Source organism: Phyllostomus discolor, chromosome 8, assembly GCF_004126475.2.
Source record: "Phyllostomus discolor isolate MPI-MPIP mPhyDis1 chromosome 8, mPhyDis1.pri.v3, whole genome shotgun sequence".
Lineage (NCBI taxonomy): Eukaryota > Metazoa > Chordata > Mammalia > Chiroptera > Phyllostomidae > Phyllostomus > Phyllostomus discolor.
This window is the reverse complement of record NC_040910.2, coordinates 38,522,990-38,544,533: the sequence shown is the minus strand read 5'-3', so window position 1 is coordinate 38,544,533 and position 21,544 is coordinate 38,522,990. Positions and strand designations below refer to the sequence as shown.

Below are 21,544 nucleotides of genomic sequence, written 5' to 3'. Positions count from 1 at the left end.
AAAATAAACAACAAAATCTTGAACTAGGGCACTCAGAGAGAAAAAAGTACTAGAATTAAACTTGAAAAAATCCTTTTATTTCTGCAAGAGCAAATACTCCAAGGTGTTAAGCGTACATGCGTTTTAAATAAGATAGAAGTGAACCGAGAGAACACTTTTGGCAACTTTAACACTAGTGGTGGGCAGTTCTGAGTCATCCTAGGGAATTTCTCGTCACTCACTATTAAGCACACCGAGCTTAATTCTATTTTAGTCTTCATTTTCACACTTCTCTGTACCTGGAGTGTTTTTCCTTACCTTCTAAATGCACATTTAAAAAGAGATTCTCCCCAACCACCCCAGCCAACCTACCTCCCCAATCACAACACCCCATTTTTTCTTCATAACGCTTGCCATTCAGTGAAACGCATGATTTATGTACTTTGATATTTTCGTGTTGTTTAGTACATGAGTTATGTGCACTGTATGATAGTTTAGTATTTTTAATTCGTCTACCCCACTATAAAGGAATGAGTACACTTCGCTGATTTTTAGTTAGCTTGTAATAAATACTTGTTGATTACTACGTACCTACTGTGAACAATTTCTGTATTCCTTTACGTCTTATGGATTGAATGAATGAAAGAATGCATTTGTGGGCGAGTGGGTGGGTGGGGAAATAAATGAACAAAGATAGTGAATAGCAGTTACTGGTATTCATATAATGCCAGTGACCTAAACGCAGCTGCTCCACGTGGCCATCTCGGCAACACGTGACAGTCTCCGCCTACCCGCAGGAGTCCGCCACTGTCCCACCATGCACCGCTCCGTTTTCTCTCTAGATCTGGAGGACATGTCAGTGCTAATTTCCGGCCTTCATTTGGTCGCAAAGGTCAGTTTCCCTAACGACCACCTTCTTCCCGCTTCTAAATTGCGTCACTTCCCCCGCTCCGGCCTACACAATTGACACGCCTGCGCAGAATGAGGGTCAGCACGGGCCCGTTCCTTTCGCGCAAGCGTTCCGAGCGGAAGGCGGGGCCTGGCGGCGCCGCGGTGCGCAGGCGCAGCCGTCGGTGGGTCGGGGTTGGGGCACCTGAGAGGTGAGTTGGGGGCTTGTCGTTGAGCTGGGGGCTTGTCGTTAAGCTGGGTTGGCTTCGGTTCCGCGTCTCGGTGTTTCCGGAGCTCCGGGGCCCGTAAGGGAGGTCGGTCTGGGGCTGGGGTCGCCTCGTGGTTCGCCGGGTGCTGTAAGTGGGCGGTGCGGAGGGGAAACTGAGGCCGGGCATCGACTGGCGGTCGTCTGACTGGCTCTCGCCGGCTCCTGGACCTCGGGGCTGGGAAATGCTGGTTCGCAGATTCGCGGGTAGAAAACGAGAAGTAAAAACGTCCCACACGTAGTGATCGCTTGCTGAGTGTCCGCTGCTGTCTGGAGCACGGTCCTTTTAAATGAGGGACCCCTGTTCGTGGGGCTCAGGTCGGGGCTCCTGTGTCAGCGCCACTGTTCTCCAGGTGGGTGACCTTGGCCAGCCTCTTGACTAATCAGAGTCTTACTTTTCTCCTCTGTAAAACGTGCATTGTTCCAGTCCCTGCCTCAGGGGCCGGGGATTGGGGAGAGTTAAAACGACAAGTTCAAGCTCAAAGGGGCCAGCAATTAGTCTTATTTCACACTTAGGGTCTTCTGCATATTGTGCTAGAGGCGGGAGAAATCCGGGCTTGAGAACCAGCTGCACCACCTCTCCGGCTGTGTAAGGTTGGACAAGTTGCTTTCCCTCTCTAAGCAGCACTTATTTTCTTCAGTGGGGACCGCAGAAGTATATGCCTCCTGGAGTTTGTGTGGGAACGTTCCTTGATCAGGTTCCTGGTACTTGTTAAGCGCTCACTAGAGAATAACTAGTTTTGTCATTAGGTGTTTAGAACTCGGTGACCAGCCTGCGTCCCTGCATGATGCTCCTTTTTCTTTCATCTATCTTTGCTTGTTTGTTTAGTCTATTTTTCCTCTTCCTAGGCCAGTGATTTTTGTGTCCTCCCCCTGTAGCACTGGGTTATGGGGACATTTTTGGTTGTCACAACTGGGGTGCTCCTGGCATCAAGTGGTTGGGGGTTCAGGGATGCTGCTCCACCCCCTACAGTGTCCATGATGGTTCCCCAGAGAATCACCCACCCCAAACGTTCCCAGTTAAACCCTGTTCTAAACAAGTGATTTTTCATAGCCAGGGTCTCTGTGGTGGTCAGGGGAGTGAACCCTAAGAAATCATGTGCAAGGTTTTGTGTGCACATTCATTTTTGTAGGGAGTGGAGAGGATACTTTGTAGTTTAGATTCTCAGGTCAGACTGCCCGGGCTCAAAACTGATTTGTGTCTCCTTAGCTGTATGATCTTGAGTGGTGCCTTTACCTTTCTAAGCTTCAGTTTTCCTTCTGTAGAATGGGGATTAGGTAAAACAACACAGGGTCTCAGCATACTGAATCAGGGAGCCAAATCCAGTTGAGACTTGTTTTTGTAAATGGAGTTTTATGGAATACAGCCTTGCCCAATGGCATGCCCATCATCTGTGGCTGCTTTTGCCCTGAGTCGTTGCCGCAGAGACCCTATGGCCTGTGGAGCTGAAGAAATTTACTTTGGCCTTTTGCAGAAAATGTTTCCTGATTTCTGAAATAAGCTGTTTCATGGACAGCACTTAGCTCAGTGCCTGCAAAGTCATTGGCATTCCAAGGATTTCACCTGAGGTTTATAATTCCATCTTCCTAGAAAGATGTGCAACTGTAAATGGGGTAAAGCTCTGCCCCAGGCCAAGAGCTATAGTCCTACCTGATCCTATGGTTTTTTGGCCCAAGACCCAGTTCCAGCAGAGGAAAATGCTCTGTGAGGGTTGAAAGGATAAAATAGATAAAATTGTGGGTAGGTAGGCAAGACCAAAGGTCTACTAATGAGGAAACTAAAATCCAAAGTCTCAGAGAATGGCCTCTCCAAGAAATCTGGTCATGTAGTTCCGAATTTGACAGCAATCTCACATTTTCCTGAGTCTATGTGGACTCAGGAAATGTCACCAAGTGCTGGAGTTGAAAGGAAGATGATCTGATCTGACCAATGGCTCACTGTCTGCTGGCTGAAGACAGGCCAGGAAGGAGCCTTGTAGGAGGTACTAGACCAGGGGTGGGAATAGTACTTGGTCTTTGCTGGACAAAGTGGGTGCCAAGCTCTGCCTGAGGAGGTGACCGTGCAGCTCGGTGTTGCAAGAAGAGTAAGAGTTTTCCTGATCGATCAGAGGAAAAGTGAGTAGTGGGTTTGAGTGGAGCACAGCAGGTGACACGCCGATGTTTCGTTTCAGGGAGCTTTCCAGGGTTTGTCATTGTGTGGGACAACCTGGTGGCATTTTAGAAGAAGACAGGGCTGTGCTTTGGGGAGTGAACCCCAGTTCCAGCTTTGGGGCCACCTTTCTTGGATACCTGAGGTATCCTAGGTTGGGTGGGAAGAGCACCCACAGAAGTGGTGGGCCGTCCTTCAAAAAGTGGGTGCTTCTTCCTGGTGTGGTCACTCATTTTAGTAAGGTGTGCCATAATTTTCCATTTGAGTGATCAGTCCTAGGCAGAGTTTTTTAATGATAAAATGACAAAGTAGACTACGAGCTGGAAGGGATTCTGAAGATGCCCAAGAGGAGCTGCCTCCGGGACCCCCGGCTGCACCCTGGGGCAGCGCCCGCCCACTCTCACTGGGCTCATTCCTGTACCCTGTACCCTGTTGGTGCTTTCTGAGAGCTCATACAGGCCTCACTGTTGGGAGAGAGTGGGCCTTTGAGAATGTTGTCCGGCAGCCAACAATCTACAAGTTGTGATTGTTCTAGAGACACACAGTGCCTGGGAGCCATCAGCAAAAGTGCTGTCTCTGTGTCAGGCTGGGCGCTCTCTGAGGAGCAGAAGGCTTGTTCGTCTTAAAGCCACCTGTTAAAGTCAGATCATCCTGGTCCTCCCGCTTGGGGAGGTGAGAGGAGAGGCGGCAGTTTTTAGGGACCACCTGTGTCAAACACTGTGCCCAGTCCTCTGCTCTTGACCCACAGACCCTTTTCTGCACTTCCGAAACCCAAATACTCGGCACACAGAACATTTCCAAAAGTTTGCAGCAAAATCGTTTGGCCAGAAAATCTGACTTAGAGCCTTTGAACTGACCTAGAGCCTTTACTTTTCCCACTTAGTGTCTACCAGTGATTTTCAGCTGGTGGTGGTTTGGCCATGTCTAAGGACATCTGTGATTGTCACCACTTGGGAGGTGCTCCTGGAATCTAGTGAGTGGGGATCAGGAATGCTGCCCCCACCAGTGCCCAGGAGAACCCCCACGGAGAATGACCCAGCCCCCATGTCAACAGTGCTGAGAGGGAGAAACTCTGTTAATTATTTGGAGAAATAGTGAGTTTAATCACTGCTCACACTGTACACCAGTATAAATCCCCGATGGTCAGACAGTGTAAACCAGGGTGACCCCAGCATCTGTGAGTCACCTCCTCTCTCCTCCCACTCACTGTTTTTATTTAAATGTGTGTAGCCTCCTAGGTCCTCAGTAGTCAGGTGGTTGTGGAGCACAGTTTCCTGGGGTCAGTGGAATCCCCTGACCCAGGTGTTCTCACCTGGGGTGATCCTGCCCCCACCTCCAGCTCCCAGGGAACAATTAGATGCCAGGGATGCTGTTAAACGTCCTGTATTGTAGGAGAGTTCCTCACACAGAAAATGCCCCACAGTCAGTGGTGGCCGAGGGGAGAAACCCTGCATCAGGTTGCTAAATTCTCACAACAACCTGTGAAGACACCTCTCCTACCCCAGTTTATAGAAGAGGGACACTTTCAGATGTGACACAGGGACAGGAAAGATGACACGCAGCTGCCCTCGGGGAGAAATGGCTGGACCTAAGGCACTGTGACTCCAGATCTTGTCCTCCAGGGAAGTGGGATATCCCTGGCCCGTCGTCCATGCACTGGCCCAGGCTCCAGGGGGCCCTGGCTTGTGGACACTTGGTGTGTCGCACTGCAGAGGGACGAGGGGAGTGGCTAACATTTGGGATATCACATCAGCAGACCAGGAGAAGCCTAGAGGCAGGCAGAGAGAGTTACCTTATATTGGTTCAGTGGGGGCAACACGAGCAGAGGGCCAGGAGCGTTGGAAGAACTGAAAGCATGACAGAAATGAGTGTGGTTTTGTCTTTCCATTCCTGAAGCCTCAGTGACCCCCTTGGTAGTCACTTCCTCTGGCCTCAGCTCTGTCCAGGAGGGCACGAAACAGTTATGGTAAAGATCAGATTTCTTTTTTGTTCCACTCTTAAGGAAACATCCATCAGGACCCACTAGTTTCCCAGGAGGGGAAGCAGACCCCCACACACCACTGTGGGCCTCACTCACACGTCCCGTTGCTGGCTCCTGAGGATCAGCCGGGAAACCGTGCTGGAACTGGTGCCCAGGACGCTCGGGCAGAGGCCAGCTGCTTGGCCGTGTGATCTTGCCTTACCTTCCATCTGAACTTGTGACCGGCTCTGTATGGCCCTGGCACAGCCCCATCCAGTTTGCCATGACAGTGATTGGGGTGGGGCAGTGTCAGCAAACATGAAGGCCCCAGCGATAAATGCCGTCAGCTTTGGGAGCCACGAGGCAAATCAAGCATGTTACGTTGGCACTTACCTACATAGGAACGCAACAGCCGTCCTCAGCTAGGTAGGCAGCTGCCCCTGTGTGACACCCGACACGTGTTTTAAAACAGACTGTGCAGAAGGATCCAGGTCCTGGGATCTCAGAGGTTTGTATCCTAAGGGGAGGACCTTTGAAAAAAAAATTTAATGATAGTAAAATAGACATAAAATTTACCATTTTAGCTATTATTTTTAAGTAACAGCCCAGTGGCTGTAAGCACATTCACACTGTTGTGCAACCACCACCACCATCCGTCTCCAGAACTTTCTCATCTCCCTGAACTGGAACTCCAGTAACTCCTCCTCCCCCAGTCGTCACCCACATCTGCTTTGTCTCTGAATTTGACTCCCCTAAGGAACTCCTACGAGTGGAATCATAGTGTTTGTCCTTCTGTGTCTGGCTGGTTTTACTGAGCATAGTGTCCTCAAGGTTCATCCACACTGTGGCAGGTGTCAGAGTGTCCTTTCTTAGGCCGTGTAATATTCCATGGTGTGGAGGGACCACGTCGTGTTTGCCCACTTGTGTCCATGGGCATTGGAGTTCTACCTTACTGTCAAAAATATGTGCAAAACAAACATTTTTGATGTTCTCAGCAGTGTGTCTCCTTGGGTTTGGAGCCTGGCGGACGGCCAGTTCTCAGGACCCTTCGGCTGGGGAGGATGAGTCTCCTTTTGGAGATTCATTGTCTTCAAGACAAGCAGGTTGTGGTTGATCTCCATGGGTCCCTATGTATCACCCCCGAAATCCCCTGGATCTGGGACTGGCCCTTTGTCCCCCAGGCTCTGGACCATTCTGATCCCAGACCTGTTCCAGGGATGCTCTTGGGCCAAAGGCACGTGCTTGGTAAAGACTTCATTGTCCAGAAATAGGAGGGAGACTCATCACCATCCCCCTAGTGTTTTCTAGGGGTGGCTGTAACTTTCTGTTCAACTCTACAAAACACAGCTATTTTAAGTTTTTCCCCTTTTTAGAAATTGAGATATAATTCACTTGCCGTAAAAACCAGTAGAATTTAGCACATTCACAGAGCTGCGCCACCGTCACTCCAAATTCCAGAGCATTCATTCCATCACCCCCGAAAGAGGCTAGGTCCCCATTTGCAGTCACTCCCCTGTCCCCAACCACCACAAACTCACTTCCTTTCTCTGGATTTGCCTCTGGTGGGCATGTCACTGAAATGGAACCACTCACGGTGTGGCCTTCTGTGTCTGGCTCCTCTCCCTTTTCCTAACATGCACTTACTGAGGGATGTGTTTTTCCGTGGACTAGAGACAGCCCAGAGCATGGTCAGTATCACACGCCGTGACTGCCCTTGCACCAAAAATTTTAGGTATGCTGTCAGCCAGCTTGTAAAGCCTGGGGGTTAGTGACTTGCTCTTCAGGTCCCGGGCCAGTGAAAGGTTAATGATGATGTGGTCGGGAGGCCTCCTTGATTTATTGGGGGCACAGACTCTTCACCCCACTGGAGATGTTTCAAGGGGACCAAGACTTCACAGTGTGGCTCCCAGCCATGCTGAGTAGATATGAGGGGCTTTGGGCAGCATGTAGGTCCCTATCCCGCTCCTGTGTCCTCTCTCCATGGGAGCAAGGTGCACCTCTGTATGACGGGAGTGAGATATGCTGTGCAAAGTGGCAGCTGCATCACGACTGCTTGGGTAGCAGGATCCTCACATTTCGCTTATTCTCGTCTCAGCACTGGGGACGTCAGGGCCTGGGCACTATCTGTGGGGGGACATCCTGGGAACTGGGAGTGGGTGTTGAGCAGCATCCCTGGCCCCACCCACTCGATACTGGGAGCACTCCCATTCATGACAATCAAAGATGACCCTGGACACAACCTAGTGTCCCCTGGGGCAGGGTCACACCTGGCCTGGCAGTGCAGAACGTCTCAGAGGAACCCAGGAGGCTCTCAGGCAGCCTGGAAAGGACCCATCGTTTTAGTCTGCTCAGGCACCCTGTGATGCCTGTGTTACCCTTGTGTCCTTTAGGGGCATCAGGACTTGGAAACTTGGGGTTCATAGACCAGCAGGGCTTCAGCCCATGCAAGGCAACCCTCAGAGTCCCTGGGGAGCCCCAGGGTGTCCACCCCCCATTCGGCCAGTGAAAGGTTGAGGACTGCCAGGGCCATGTTGCTCTCTTACGAGTACAAGGGGGAGGGACTTCGAGGGATGCAGTGCCCGCCCACTTGCCCAAGAGCAGGGGCTCTGAGCCTGGTTGTCTTGGTGTCTTATCTGTGAAATGGGATGGTTAGCTTCTTGCCTCACAGATAGAAGTGACCAGTGTGCCTGGGTGGGGGACACTCCAGCAGACTCCTGCCTGGAGCAGGACCTGTGGCTGGGTGGAAGAGTGCCTGTGCAAGCCGCCCCGTCCTCGTGCTCTTGCCCAGGTCTGCAGATCCTGAACACCCCCGGGCATCATCTCTTCCCGTCTCAAGATGGACAACAAGAAGCGCCTGGCGTACGCCATCATCCGCTTCCTGCACGACCAGCTGCGGCATGGGGGGCTCTCGTCTGATGCCCAGGAGAGCTTGGAAGGTATGCATGGAACTTCTTGGGCCCCGGAGATAGAGTCCCCTGTCTCCAGCTTTGCCGCACCCCCCACTCCTGTTTGTCTTCCTCCCCACCTTTCCTTCATTCATCGGTGCCTAGAACCACCACAGGGTGGATACGACAGGCCAACACACTTGCCCAGCCATGGACACTCGTCCCGTCCTTGTTTCATAGGCAAGGCTGCTGCCCAGCCCCTGGCAGGCACAAGACTGGGCTGTCCGGGGCCCTTCTCCCACCACAGGGCCCCCCCCCCCCCCCTGGCTTTAGGCCAGGCCTTCTGTGGGAGGAAAGGGAGGCATGTGCATCCTGGAGCTGAGGGTCGGCAGGGCAGCCCCCAGTAGGTGGCCGCAGGGCTCTGCCTGTCTGTCCTGCAGGTAGTTGTGCAGCCCCAAGAAGGAACCCGGTCATGAAGACTTGGATGCGGGGTGGTCTGGTCTCAAGCTTCAGTTTCCAGCCCAGGTTCTGGGAGGTCCAGCAGAATGTCCCTGGCATCTGGCTCCCCAGCTGGCACTCTACGCTCGGCTCTGCAGGCTCCCAGCCAGCTGGCCCCCACATTGTGACCCCACAAAGAGCCCTGATATCACCCAGCTGAGCCCCACTGGGCAAGGACAGCATCTCCCTCCACACCTCCTTGCTGTCGGGGCTCAAAGGCATGGCCGTCCGTTTTGAGTTTTCCAAGGCCCTCGACTGCTGGACGAATCCACACCAGGGTTGGAGGGGCACTAACTGTGCAGTGTGCCTTGTGGTCTCAGCCAACCCACTTGAAGAAAACTGAGCACGAGCCCTGCCCCCTGAGCCCCCTGATTATAAACTCAGGCCCAGTCAAAAGATAATACCTTTGTGTCCCTTGCAGTTGCAATCCAGTGCCTGGAGACTGCTTTTGGGGTGACAGTGGAAGACAGCGACCTTGCACTTCCTCAGACTCTTCCAGAAATATTTGAAGCCGCCGCAGGCAAGGTGAGCCTCGGGGCTGCCCCATCACCACCCAGAACAGCGAGAACAGCGTGGATAGCCAACAGCTGCAAAGCACACCCCTCCTGGGTGAGGGCGTGGGGCGCCTACACTGCGGGCACTGGGCCTGAGCTGCTCTCCATCAGAGCTCAGAGGTCCCTGATGGTGGGGGAGGCTCGAGGTGCTAGGTTTGGGAAAGGTGGAGGGCAGTGTCATCTTTTCTCTGGGGCCAGGAGATGCCACAGAACCTGAGGAGCCCCGAGCGAACCCCACCTTCAGAAGAGGACTTGGCGGAGGCAGAGCGCCTCAAAACCGAAGGTGAGAGAAGGGTTCTCCATCCCCACTGGGCACCTCACCCACCTGGACTCCCGGGGCTGCGAGAGGGCGAGGCAGGCTGGTCCCTGACTCTGAAGCCAAGGAGGGATGGTGTTGGGCAGTGGGCAGTGGGCAGTAAACCAGCCTTTGGAGACAGGGGCCCAGGTGGGGATAGTTTTTAAGAACACAGACGTGATGACGTGGAGAAATCAGAGCCTCGAATACAACAGGTGGGAATGTAAGTGGTGCAGCTGCTGTGGAAAATGATCCAACAGATTCCCAAATGATTCTCAGAGTGATCGTACAACCCCACAGTTCCACTCCTGGGTGTGTCCTCAGGACACATGCAAACACACATCCACAAGGCTGCTTGTATAGAAATGCTCAGAGGAGCACAATTCATAGTAGCCAGAAAGTGTAAGCCACGGAGATGTTCTATCTGCTGGTGAACGGATACAAACGAGCTGGCCTGGCCGTGCCCTGAAATATCACTCACCACGGAAAGCACTGAAACGCTGACACTCACTGTAGTGCGATGGGACCTTGAACACACGGTGCTCAGTGAGAGGAGCCAGACACAAAAGGATGTGCACACAGTGTGTGATTCCATGTATGTGTCATGTCCAGAGCAGGCACATCCACAGACACAGGAGTGGGTTCGTGGTTATCGGGCTGGGAGAGGCAGTTGACTACAGATGAGGACGGGCTTGCTTTTTGGGGTGTGGAATGTTCTGGAATTAGATGGAGGTTATGGCTGCACAACTCTGAACAGACTAAAAACAATTGTACACTTTTAAAGGGTGAGTTTTGTGGTATGTGAATTACATCTTATTAAAACTGGGCGATTTCTCAGAGAAGGTGCAAAAAGTGACAGTATGTCCCCAAGCACCACAACCAAAGCAGTGACAGCCGCCAGCACTGAGTGCTGACTCAGGCCAGCCCCTGCGAGACCCCTGATGCAGACCGCATCCCCCACCCTGCACCTGAGTGTTGCATCGTCAGACCTTCAGTTTGGAGCTGGGGCTAGCTGAGAATGTTGCTTGGTACCCCAAATCTCTTATGAACAGCCAGTTTGCATTTTATTTCTCTTTCCTTTCTCTTTAGGAAATGAGCAGATGAAAGTCGAGAACTTTGAGGCCGCCGTGCACTTATACGGGAAAGCCATCGAGCTCAACCCCGCAAATGCCGTCTATTTCTGTAACAGGTACTGCCAGGCCTACTCGGGGGCCACGCCGCCCGGTCTCCCCTCCTGGTGGGAGGGACAGACTGCTGGACCGTAGGTTACTGGGTCCCAAATGCACGTCGTGTCGGGCGGTCAGTGGCTGTCAGAGCTGATGGTAGCACTGAATTAGGAGACACCAGTCTCTACTCAGACGCGGAGCCAGGGAAGTAACCCAGAATTTGGATAGCGTGTCATGCACATGTTCACGACAGCATTGACAACAGTGAGGAAGTGCATCTGGCCTATCCTTTTTTTTTCCCCCCTAAAAAATTACGTTTGTTGCAGTAACATTGGTTAATAACACTATACAAATTTGAGGTGTACAACTTCATAACGTGACCTCTGTGTGCTCCACGTGTGCCCACCCCCTAGAGGCTGGTCTTTCCGTCGTTATGTGACTGACACTAGCCTGTGCTCTTAAGGGAAAAGCCAAGTTAGCTGCTTCACAGCCTCGCTCTGCGGAATGTTGTGCTGTGAGAGGGACTGAGCGGCGGGCAGGAGGCAGCATCGCACAGTTAGTGCGGAAGCCATGGGAACACACCACATGTGGAAGACACCAGAAGCACGTGTGCTGAAGGTTGTCCACATCACCTCTGGGGTGGAGAGCTTTTGTTTTGATTTCTTTAAAAAACTCTTTGGGGATATAATTCTAGATAGAAAAGTTGGAGCGGGAGTACAGACTGACTTGGCAGCATAAAATGGGCATGTGCCCTACCCCCCAGCAGGGAGAGCCTGCATGGCGGTGCCCTGGGGCTTTGGGTTCAGAGCCCGTCCCGTCACAGCCTCTTTGCTATGAACATTGGGCCATACTGCTCTGCTGCTGTTGGCCTCAGTGTCCCCTGATATATGGGGCAGCGCCCTCCCACAGCCCCCCAACATGGGCCCAGCAGGCAGATGCCCGTGTCAGAGCCTGCATTCATGCAACAGTGTCACACGCCCTTTCAGAACCCCAGATCCACCCTGCCGTACAGGTGGGAAACCGGGTCCCGCCCCCAAATGCCTCATCCTAGGCAACCAGTGAGGACACGACTTTGACCACCCTGCTTTGCTTCCCCAGAGCCGCAGCCTACAGCAAACTGGGGAATTACGCAGGCGCCGTGCAGGACTGCGAGCGGGCCATCTGCATAGACCCGTCCTACAGCAAAGCGTATGGGAGGATGGGGTGAGTGCCTAGGCGGGAGGACCCGGCCGTCTCTGCCTGGGCCTGGACCGCCCCTGCCCCGCATCCACCACATTCCTCCTTTTCTGGTTATGTGGAGGGTTTTCCATCTCAGCAGCCAGCTCTCCCAATGCCACCTGCTGGTCCAGCTGCTCAGTTCAGTCCTGACACCACTGACCTGGGGTCAGATTCTACGGGTTCAGGGCTCAGCCCCACAAGGCCATCCCTATTTCAGGTACCAGGCATTTGTCACTTGTGTTTCTGACCAGCCAGCTATAATAGGGGTTTCCCACGCCCCCTCTGCATTGATAATTCTCTAGAACGTCTCACAGAATTCAGGAAAACACTTGACCTACGTTTATGAGTGTATCAGAAAGGGTACAGATGGAGCAGCCAGATGAAGAGGTGCACAGGGCAAAATCCAGCATGGTCCTAGCCTTTGTCCCTGTGGAGTTGGGGATGCACCACCCTCCTGGCACATGGACGTGGTCACCGTCTTCAGGTGTAATTAAAGGGGGCTCCTTAAGAATAAGAAATGACACACCTATGGCTCAGGAAATTTCAGGGATTTCAGGAGTTCTCTGCCAGGAACCAAACCCTACCTTTATCTGACCGCCCCCCCCCCCCCCCGGCCCCCTGCCCCTCCATCCCGTGGGCCTTGAAAGCCCTTGGTGTCAGGTGGCAGTGGTAGGACACAAGCACCTGTGTGTTTGACTTGTTGTCATGTGTCCGTCCTCTTAGCCCCTGCTCTTGTGTCTGCCCCGCTGGAGCCCAGATTGGACAGGGAATGGTGACATCGCCATGTAGGCATGTTGCAGTGCGGGGGCCGAGGGAGGCGCCGGAAGCCCCCGGGTCCTCTTCTTCTCATTCCCAGCACCTCTCCCCCCAGCCTGGCGCTGTCCAGTTTGAACAAGCACACAGAGGCCGTGGCCTATTACAAGAAGGCCCTGGAGCTGGACCCTGACAACGAAACATATAAGTCCAACCTCAAGATAGCGGAACTGAAGCTAAAAGAGACCCCCAGTCCAGTAAGTCCCCCTGGGAACAAGGGGTGTGCCTGTGTCAGGGAGGCAGAGCCCAGGGCGGATGCTCCCCCTGCTCACCGTCCGAGGCCGGGCCTGACCTGTGTGCAGAGAAGGTCTGTGCTGTTCCAGGGCCTGGCGTTTGTTTACTTGGGTGTGAGGCACACGTACAGAAGTGCCCGTCCAGACTGGAGGGGTTTTCTTCTCCCAGGTCCCCGGAAGCAGGAGCCAACACGCTGCAGGGTCACACAGAGAACCGCCAGGGCCGGGGAGGCACAGGGAGCGGGGAGTATGGACCAGAGCTTTTACCGTGATTTCACGGGAAGGAAGGGGTGATGCAGGGGAAGTAGGCTTAGGATTGGCGGGTTTGAGTAATTCCTGGAGGCTCTGAGGTGACTGGGACAGGGGGACAGTGGCCCAAGTGTGAGAGCCCCGTGGAGGAGGGGGCAGGAGTAGAGTCTGGGTTGACCGACTTGCATCTGAAAGGTGCACTCCTGGGTGAGCTATCGACTGTAGGAATTTGTCACCCCTGGGAGGGCCTGTTGTCTCTCCAGGGTCTACCGGGCCCCAGATGTCAGAGCATCAGAAAATGAAATAAGTGGTTAGTTAACACAGTGCTTTTCCCAAGTGATAGCCACCTGGGCTCGTGCCTTTTATGCAGCACCCCTTGCCACCTGGCCTGGCTACTCAGGCTGAGCGCACGTCTGTTTGAGCTGAATGCCTCTGAGAACTCCAGATGCCCACACAGGGTCTCATCTCTTGGGTCCTGGGACCAGTGTCACAGTCCTGTGTCCCGATGCCCCTAACCAGTGCTTTCCTCATCCCCACAGACGGGAGGGGTCGGCAGCTTCGACATCGCAGGCCTGCTGAACAATCCTGGCTTCATGAGCATGGTAAGTGCCCTCGGACCCCCCAGCAGCGTCCTCCCCGACCAGGGGCCTGCTGCAGACCAGGGCCACTGGTGTGGCACCGTGGAATGGACACTGTGGCCCGGGTCATTCTCTGGGGTGGGGGCCTGCTGGAGGTGTTGACCAGCATCCCCGGCCCCACCCATTCCTTGCTAGGAGCACCCCCAGTCATAACCACCACAGATGTTTCTGTGGTTGTCATGTGCCCCCAGGGGGTGGCATGGCCCCAGGTGAGACCCTCAGGACTGGGCACAAAGGACACTGAGCCCTGCCTCTCCCGGCTGAATAACCTGGGGAGACTGCCTCTGGTCTGCCCAGCGCAGTGTTCTCCGAGGGGGGCAGTGACAGCGATGTGGCCATGCCGGCAGGTTCAGAAGAGACACCAGAGCGGTAGGCGTCAGTGCCACCAAAGACTTGGGTCTAGAGGCACTTGTGTCCTTTGAGAGCAGACTCCCCGATGTGACTTGTGGGGGCTGGTCCCTGCACTCACGTGGCCGTTTCTGGGTGATCCTGCTCAGCCTGCGGCCGCGCTGTTGGCTCATGGGGCCCAGGCTGCAGGGCCTTAAACTGTCAGGAAGAGAAAAGTCCAGAAGCCACTGGCAGTCGGAGAAACACCCTCACTACATCTAAGATCGCCTCACCTCCTAGCTCGGCAGAGGCGGCACTGTTCATTGCAGGCCTGCGCAGCAGCGCGAGTCCGTGGGCGGGGGTGAGTGGGCACCAAAGGGCATCCCGGCACAAGCAGCCGCCTAACAGGAGTTACTCCTTCCGACCTCATCCCCCCCCAGCCCCTGCCGGTGTGTGTCCTTCACTGGCACAGCCGCGCCTGTGCGTTTGTTTACATGTTCCTGCGGCTTTTGGCAGAGCCGATTGGTTGGAGCAGAGGCTGTCCTGGAAAGCCAACAACACTTAACCTCTGGCCCTTTACAAAAAGTTCGGCAGCCTGTGTGCAGTGGAGCTGGCAGGCGGCTCTTCAGTTCCTATGCTGCGCTCCCCGACCCGGCCTCCAAGGAGGCGTCCTCAGTGGAGAAGCGCAGGCGTGAGAGGCCCTGTGCAGTGGTGTTTACTGACAGAGCAACACTGGGGGCTGCCTGGCTCTCCCGATGGGCTCAGTGACCCAAAAAAGACCTCAGATACATCCACCTGGTGAAACCTGAGGTGTTAAAAAAACCAGAGATGCCCTAGAGTCCCCTCAGAGGGTCCCAAGCAGGACCAAAGTGGTGAAACTGGTGAAACGTGAGTCTCCGTGCATGGAGACGGAAACAGAAGTAGGGGAGAGGTGGGGAGGGCAAGCGCCGGGGTAGGAGAGCCCAGCGTGCTTGGAGGGGAGCCTTCTCAGAACACGGCAGCAGCTGTCCTCTGACTACCGGTTCTTCTCTGCAGGCATCCAACCTGATGAACAACCCCCAGGTTCAGCAGCTGTAAGTGACAGTCCTTCCCCCCGGGTCTTGTGCTTAACTCACTTTTCATTGCAGTAAAGCATAAGATTTACCATTTCAAGCATTTAGTTTCCCACTCAGTGGCATTAAGTGCACTCACAGTGCTGTGCAGCTGTCACCCCCAGAAGAAACCCCATTCTCCTCGTGGCCATTCCTCCTCTCCCGGTCCCTGGCAACAAGTAACCTATTTACTGTCTCTGTGAACTTGTCTGTTCTGGACATGCCACTTACATGCCACTTGTATGGAATCACACACTGTCACCTTTTGGGGCAGGTATTTCTCAGTGCTACTCGGGAGCCAGAATTGCCCTGTTAAGAATCAGTGTCTTTAGGGCAAAAGCAGATCCTGGGAAAGCTGGTGGAGTTCACGGGCTGCCATCAGGGAGAAGGGTGGGCCAAGGGGCCCTGCCAGACAGTGGCAGAGACCGTCTCCTACTGGTAGAGGCCGAGGGCTAAGTGGAGCCACTGTGGGCCGGGGAGGGCCAGGCCGTCCTGTGTGAGTCACAGGCCCTCTCCTTGCAGCATGTCTGGGATGATTTCCGGCAACCACAACCCCCTGGGGACTGCCGGTACCAGCCCGTCCCAGAACGACCTGGCCAGTCTCATCCAGGCGTGAGTAGACCTGCGTAGTGGGGAGGCAGTGGGCCGGCAGGGGCACTCTGTGTGGGGAAATGGAAGCGTCAGCACTGTGTCCTCCAGTGAGTGGGCACACTGTGTTTACTGGGGCCACACGTGGGGCACCCGTGACGAATGCCTGAGGGATATCTGTGTGATCATCAGAGCAGCGGCTGGGTGTGTCCCAGCCCGGCTGAGCCTGGCGCCTCTCTTCCAGGGGCCAGCAGTTTGCCCAGCAGATGCAGCAACAGAACCCAGAGTTGATTGAGCAGCTTCGAAGTCAGATCCGAAGTCGGACACCCAGTGCCAGCAACGATGACCAGCAGGAATGACCACCTTCGTGAGTCCCCTTGGGCTGCGGGGTGGGGAGTGATGCGGGCCCCTATGCAGGGGTTTCCACTGAATTTTGCTTCTCGCCCTCCCAATTCCCGTGGGGAGACACTGGCTGAAACCCCACAGTTCCTGGAAGGGCTGGAGCCTGAGTGTCTACAGATGAGTGTGCAGCAAGTGATGACAGAGTGCTTCTCTTTGCGTGCACATAACACGTGGCCGGGTGACCCCAGTGGATGAGAGACAAGGTCGCCTGGGCAGAGAGAGGACAGGCCGGTGCCTGGCCTCTCTTTCATGCCCAGGTGTTCTGACTGGGTACCGTGATTTGGGTTTTTGTTTGTTTGTTTTGTTTTTGCTGTGAGCAGATGTTACATATACAGTTGCTTAAAAACACAGAGGGTCCCCCGCGGCCTCTGCTGGCTTGGTTAGCTGGCCCCAGGCCCCTGGCCTCCACCGGTCTGTCTCCGGTGACTCTGCCCCCTGGGGGCTGGCGGCAGGCGGCCTTCCTTTCTGAGATGCTCCCGTGCTGCTGTGGTGTCACCTCTTGGTCATTCTCACACTGTCACCCATGATTTTTTATGAGAAATGTAATGAATACACAAAAAAGGCAGGAAAAAACAACTTGAATCTTTCCATGCAGAGCAATTAATGTTAATTATTTAGGGCACCATTTTTTGGCCTTAATTTAAAGGGGGAAAGTGTAGTTGGGTGCATTTTTGTATTCGTTATTCATTGGAACCTGATCCCCAAAGTACCATCCCCAGCATGTGTATGTCTGGGCCCCAGAATCACCTGTGATGGTGGCTGTGCTCTTTCTGCGCTTACACGGCAGCCACAGGCTACACCGAGGTGCGCTGGATTGAGATTTCAGCAGCCACGGCGGTGCCCTCTCGGACCCGGGAACCTGCCTGTCTGACCACCTGCCTGTCTCGTCCTTCCAGCCGTTCCAGCACCACCGGGTTCTTCCGAGCTGAGTGGGGCCTCCACGTGTTCCGTTTTCTTCTATTGGATTGCCCAAGAGGGAAAAAGAAAAAGAAATTGGACCTGCATGAGATAGATTTTTATGCTTTTATTTCTTTCCCTTCACCCTTCCCTTCCTTTTTGTACTCCCTCATGGCTCCCAGGCCCTTCTCAAAACAGAGCCAGCAAGCTGTGAACACAGACCAGCACCAGTCTTCAAAAACCCACTCACTAAAGTATTTCCTAGAATATTCTGGAGTGGGGATTGTCCTCGGGCCACTCTCCGAGAAGCTGTCGGCTTTACTTCCAGCCACGTCTGAAGCCCACTCCAGCGACCCGCTCCCTCGGTCTGTCTTCACAAGAAGCCTCTTTCTGAGTCAACTTCGGCTGCTCAGACTAGCTCACTGCCAGCCGTGGTCTGGGCACCAGTGTCCACCAGGCCTTCGGACCACAGGTGTTTGCATGAGGAACTCTATCTAGTTGCAGATTCCTAAAGACATTTCATTGCCCGTTGGGAGTGGGACCGTCTCGGGGTGCCCAGGGCCAGCTTCTGGGACAATCGAGCATTTTGATAGATGCGCTCTTCACCCCCTTCGATCTTTCCCCAGTACTGACACCCGACAGACCGTGAGGGGTGTAGTCATGACCTTCCTGCCTGGTGTCCGGGCCCATGGACTCCCAGAAGGCTCCACCTCTGTTCTGGGGCCCCTGGGGCCACTCTGCTCAGCCTGCAGTTGCCACCAGGCAAGAGGGCAGTCCCACAAGTCAGGGCTGGGCAGCCTGCCGACAACACAAGGTCACCGTGGATGTCCCTGATCCCCTGCTTGGGCAGGTCATTGTGGGGAGATCTGCTGAGCTCCCCTGTGCTGGCAGCAGTGTTGGAGGCTCCCAGGTGGTCTGCAAGGTCGACCAGTGATGTGTGTTATAGGAAACTAGTAGGAAGAAGGGCCACTGCCAGCCACCTGCAGTCATCACATTGGCTGGCAAGGCGGCCCTAACTCTTTGAGTACTAGCCATGGTAATGAGAGTAACGTGTGGGGAATAATAAATAGACATCGTGACCTCTACCTGTCTCTCTGTTAACCTCTTGGTGCCACCCCTGCCCTCCCCCAAGTTTCCAGAACCCCCCAACCTGGAGTTTCCAAATCTCCCCAGGCATGTTGAATAACTTCACTGCCTGACACCACATGACTGCAAGCTCTTGTGCCAGAGATCACAGATGGTTCCAGAAATAGCAAACCTCCTGGCTGTCTCGTGTTGCCTCACCTTTGACCCCAGTCACATCCCCCATGCAAAGGGTGACCACAGGGATCAAGCTAGACTCCTAGGTTTGCAGTAAGGTGGTCTTTCCTAGTGCATAGTGATGATATGATATATGATGTAAAATTGCCATTCCGTAGCCCAAATACCCTCCCTCCCTCCTGTAATTTTTAACAGGGGAGAGACATTGTCCTAGATAGGAAGGAGCCCAGGAAACTTAAGGGTTCTGTCCCCAAACCTTTGTGGGTATGTAACAGAATGCGCTCCATGGTCATCACGTAATCCTTGAATGGGTGCTCAGTTCCTATTTACAACTTTCCATGGTGAGCACCAGCATAACCCATTTCACAGGAGAAAAAAGCTTCAGCTGGAGCTCCCCTGGCCCTTGAATGGCAAACCTGGTATGGGGCCTTGTGTGGGGGTGAGTGGCTGGCTGAGGACCCCGCCTCTGCGTGAGGGCTGCCTGCTCCATCCACAGCTGAAGCGAGGTCATCGGGCTCAGCAGTTGTCTGTCCTCTCACGAATAAAAAAAAAAAATGACGATATATGGACTGGGGGGTCAGCAGCTGCAGGAAGCATGCAGCCTGGTACAGATAGGGGAGGGGGAGGGAGGGAGGCCTCTGCCCATCTCCGAGTCTTCACCAGGAGTGATCCTGTGAAGAACCATGATTGCCACCAGGGGAGGGCCCCTGGCATCCAGTGGGTGGAGGCCAGGGATGCTGCTTGACATTCCGCAGTGCCTGGACAATCCCCCACGGAGAATGGTTTGGCTTCCACGTCCACAGTACTAAGGGGGAGACTCTGCACTAGCACAATCCATATCAGCGTGTGATTCCCCCCTCCCCCGCATCTGCCCACTCACCTACCCCAAGCTCAGCAATACCAGAAGCTGGGAGCTTGACCCTGACCATTGTGGCTAAGTTGTCCTGCAAAGTGAAAGGTCACCAGTTCGATTCCTGGTCAGGACACGTGCCTGGGTTGCAGTTTAGGTCCCCAGTCAGGACAGATTCCAAAAGCAACTGAAAGATGCTTTTCTCTTGCATCTATGAGTCTCTTTCTCCTCTTCCCCTCTCTCTAAAAATACATAAATGAAGTCTTAAAAAAAAAAGCTGGGATCTTGATAGAAATGCAAATTTTTGTCCTCCCACCCCCAGACCTACTGGATCAGAAACTCTGGGGGTGGGTCCCAGTCATCTGTACTTAAACTAACCAGGTGGTTCCGATGCCCACCAATGCTCAAGAACTGCTGGGTAAGGCTATGCATTCTGAATTCATTCAGCCAGGCCCCTGCGGGCTCTGCACTTCAAACAGGCAGCCTAGGTGGTTCTGACCCACGTGTTTGGAGAACCCCACTTTGAGAAACACTGGTGGGAACTTGAAAATGAGCCATACACTCTAGAAGCATCTGCACGAGCCTTGGATCTTCCCAGGCAATCTTTGTGGCTTCCCTCGCCTGTGTCCATCATTGGGAGGCCCTGCACACCCACTTCCAAATTTACCCCCAACTCAGCCTACCTGTTCAGGAAAGACCCAGAAACTTTACATTTTGGAACCACTAGCTGGGTGGTGAAGGAAGAAAAAATGAACTGACATCTCATCCCAGAAGCTAAGGGCTTCTGTGTGACTTGAGAAGTATGTCATGATAATTACTGCTCCATCCCACACGAGTTAGAAATAGGACATTTCTGAATATTCTGTCAGAGGTGCACTGAGGAGGGAAAAAGGCAATTAAATATGGATTTAACATAAGTCGTGACTTGGAAAATGCCTCCAGGAGGAGGTTGAGCCTAAGATGTAAGGCCGGGGCTGCTGCCACAGAGTAAAGAAGGCCCTGTCCTTTCTCACCTCCACACACTGAGCATGTCATCCCTGTGGCCCAGTCAGTAGCCCCCACCCAGATTAAGTCCCTGGAAACCAGAGGAGGAAAAAAAACAAAGTGTGTCTCACAGAAGCAGAGTTCTCAACTAGGAGCAGTTTTGCTCCCCAGGGCAGTTTTGCTCATTAGGCCATGTCTGGGGACATCTGTGGTTGTCACAACTAGGGTGCTCCTGAGTTCAAGTGGATAGGGCCTCGGGATGCTGCTTAGCACCCCACAGTGCCCATGATGGCCCCCACAGAGATGAACCAGCCCCCATATCAGCAGTGCCAAGACATGGGCCCTAGATAAATATGTCAAAACAAATATCCCAAGCCCCTTTGCCACCAGCACCAGCAGCAGTTTGTTCTGTTCACTAGAGCAGAGTGAGCTCAAAAGAGCTCTAGAGTGCTCTTTTACCTTTGCAGCAAATATTTCACTCCAGCATGAGTAACTTGAAAACCAAAAACTCACTTAGCTTCCCTACCCTGCTCCTCCCTTTTGCAAATGATTATTTCAAAGCTGGAGCAAAGATGGAGCTCTCTTGCCTTGGCTGGTGTGGCTCAGTGGATTGTGTGCCAGCTTGCAACCAAAGGATCTTCGGCTCAATTCCCAATCAGGGCACATGCCTGAGTTGCAAGGTAGGTCCCCAGTAGGGGGCGTGCAAGAGGCAACCACACATTGATGTTTCCCTCTCTTTCTCCCTACCCGCCCTCTTATAAAATAAAATAAAATTAAAAAAAAAAAAAAAGCTCTCTGAACGTGGCCCTTCTGCATAGGAAGTTGAGGCCACCAGGTGGCGCACCAGCACCACAGCCTCTGGCAGGGCACACAACCTCAAGACCAGAAAGTAAAATATCGCATGTAATCATGAAACTACCCAGGTTTGGGCCTAGAAAGGGCTCGGTTCTAGGGAGTAACAATATGCTTTTACGGCTGGTTTTTCTTTCAGGAGTATAAGCTAGGCTCTGTGCTGTGATGGGGCCACCAACCTGAATTGCCTGATGCATTGCAGGATCAAATACGAATCCTTTCAATGGTGAGGGTGCACAATGCAAACCTCCCGAGGTCTTTGTAAGTTGTGGTAGACTGGGGGAGTCCGTTCTGCATTTTCTCTTTTATTATTGTGCTTCTTAAACTTATCGAAGTGTAACATGCATGCACAAAAGTACATACATTATAAGAAACAGCTCGATGCATTTCCACAAAGAGAGCACACCAAGGTCACTGGCACCCAGACCAAGGACAGAACCTGACCAGACCCCTGTCATGCCCCCTCCAGTCATTGCCACACCGAAGGGTAACACTGCCCCAGC

General features: G+C 53.6%; 1 protein-coding gene across 5 annotated transcripts; it reads left to right on the top strand.

Moving 5' to 3' along the window:
* The first annotated feature begins 973 nt into the window (after positions 1-973).
* On the top strand, positions 974-17,364 carry SGTA (small glutamine rich tetratricopeptide repeat containing alpha). 5 transcript variants are annotated; one of them, XM_036032183.1, is made up of 12 exons: positions 974-1,079; positions 8,029-8,177; positions 9,046-9,149; positions 9,377-9,461; positions 10,563-10,662; positions 11,738-11,842; positions 12,729-12,867; positions 13,692-13,754; positions 15,153-15,190; positions 15,731-15,820; positions 16,041-16,163; positions 16,992-17,364. In XM_036032183.1, the coding sequence occupies exons 2-11, from the start codon at positions 8,078-8,080 to the stop codon at positions 16,153-16,155; spliced, it is 939 nt and encodes a 312-aa protein (XP_035888076.1). In that variant the 5' UTR covers positions 974-1,079; positions 8,029-8,077; the 3' UTR covers positions 16,156-16,163; positions 16,992-17,364. The 5 variants fall into 5 exon arrangements, with proteins under 5 accessions (XP_035888076.1, XP_035888073.1, XP_035888074.1 ...); XM_036032180.1 differs by having other exon boundaries at positions 16,986-17,364; XM_036032181.1 differs by having other exon boundaries at positions 16,983-17,364.
* Positions 17,365-21,544: the final 4,180 nt, after the last annotated feature.

Bases quoted from the DNA above. Each gene is read 5' to 3' on its own strand.
- SGTA (XM_036032183.1), top strand. From the start codon at position 8,078: ATGGACAACAAGAAGCGCCTGGCGTACGCCATCATCCGCTTCCTGCAC. The intron at 11,843-12,728 runs GTGAGTGCCTAG...CTCTCCCCCCAG, and splicing joins AAAGCGTATGGGAGGATGGG to CCTGGCGCTGTCCAGTTTGA. The intron at 13,755-15,152 runs GTAAGTGCCCTC...TCTTCTCTGCAG, and splicing joins ATCCTGGCTTCATGAGCATG to GCATCCAACCTGATGAACAA.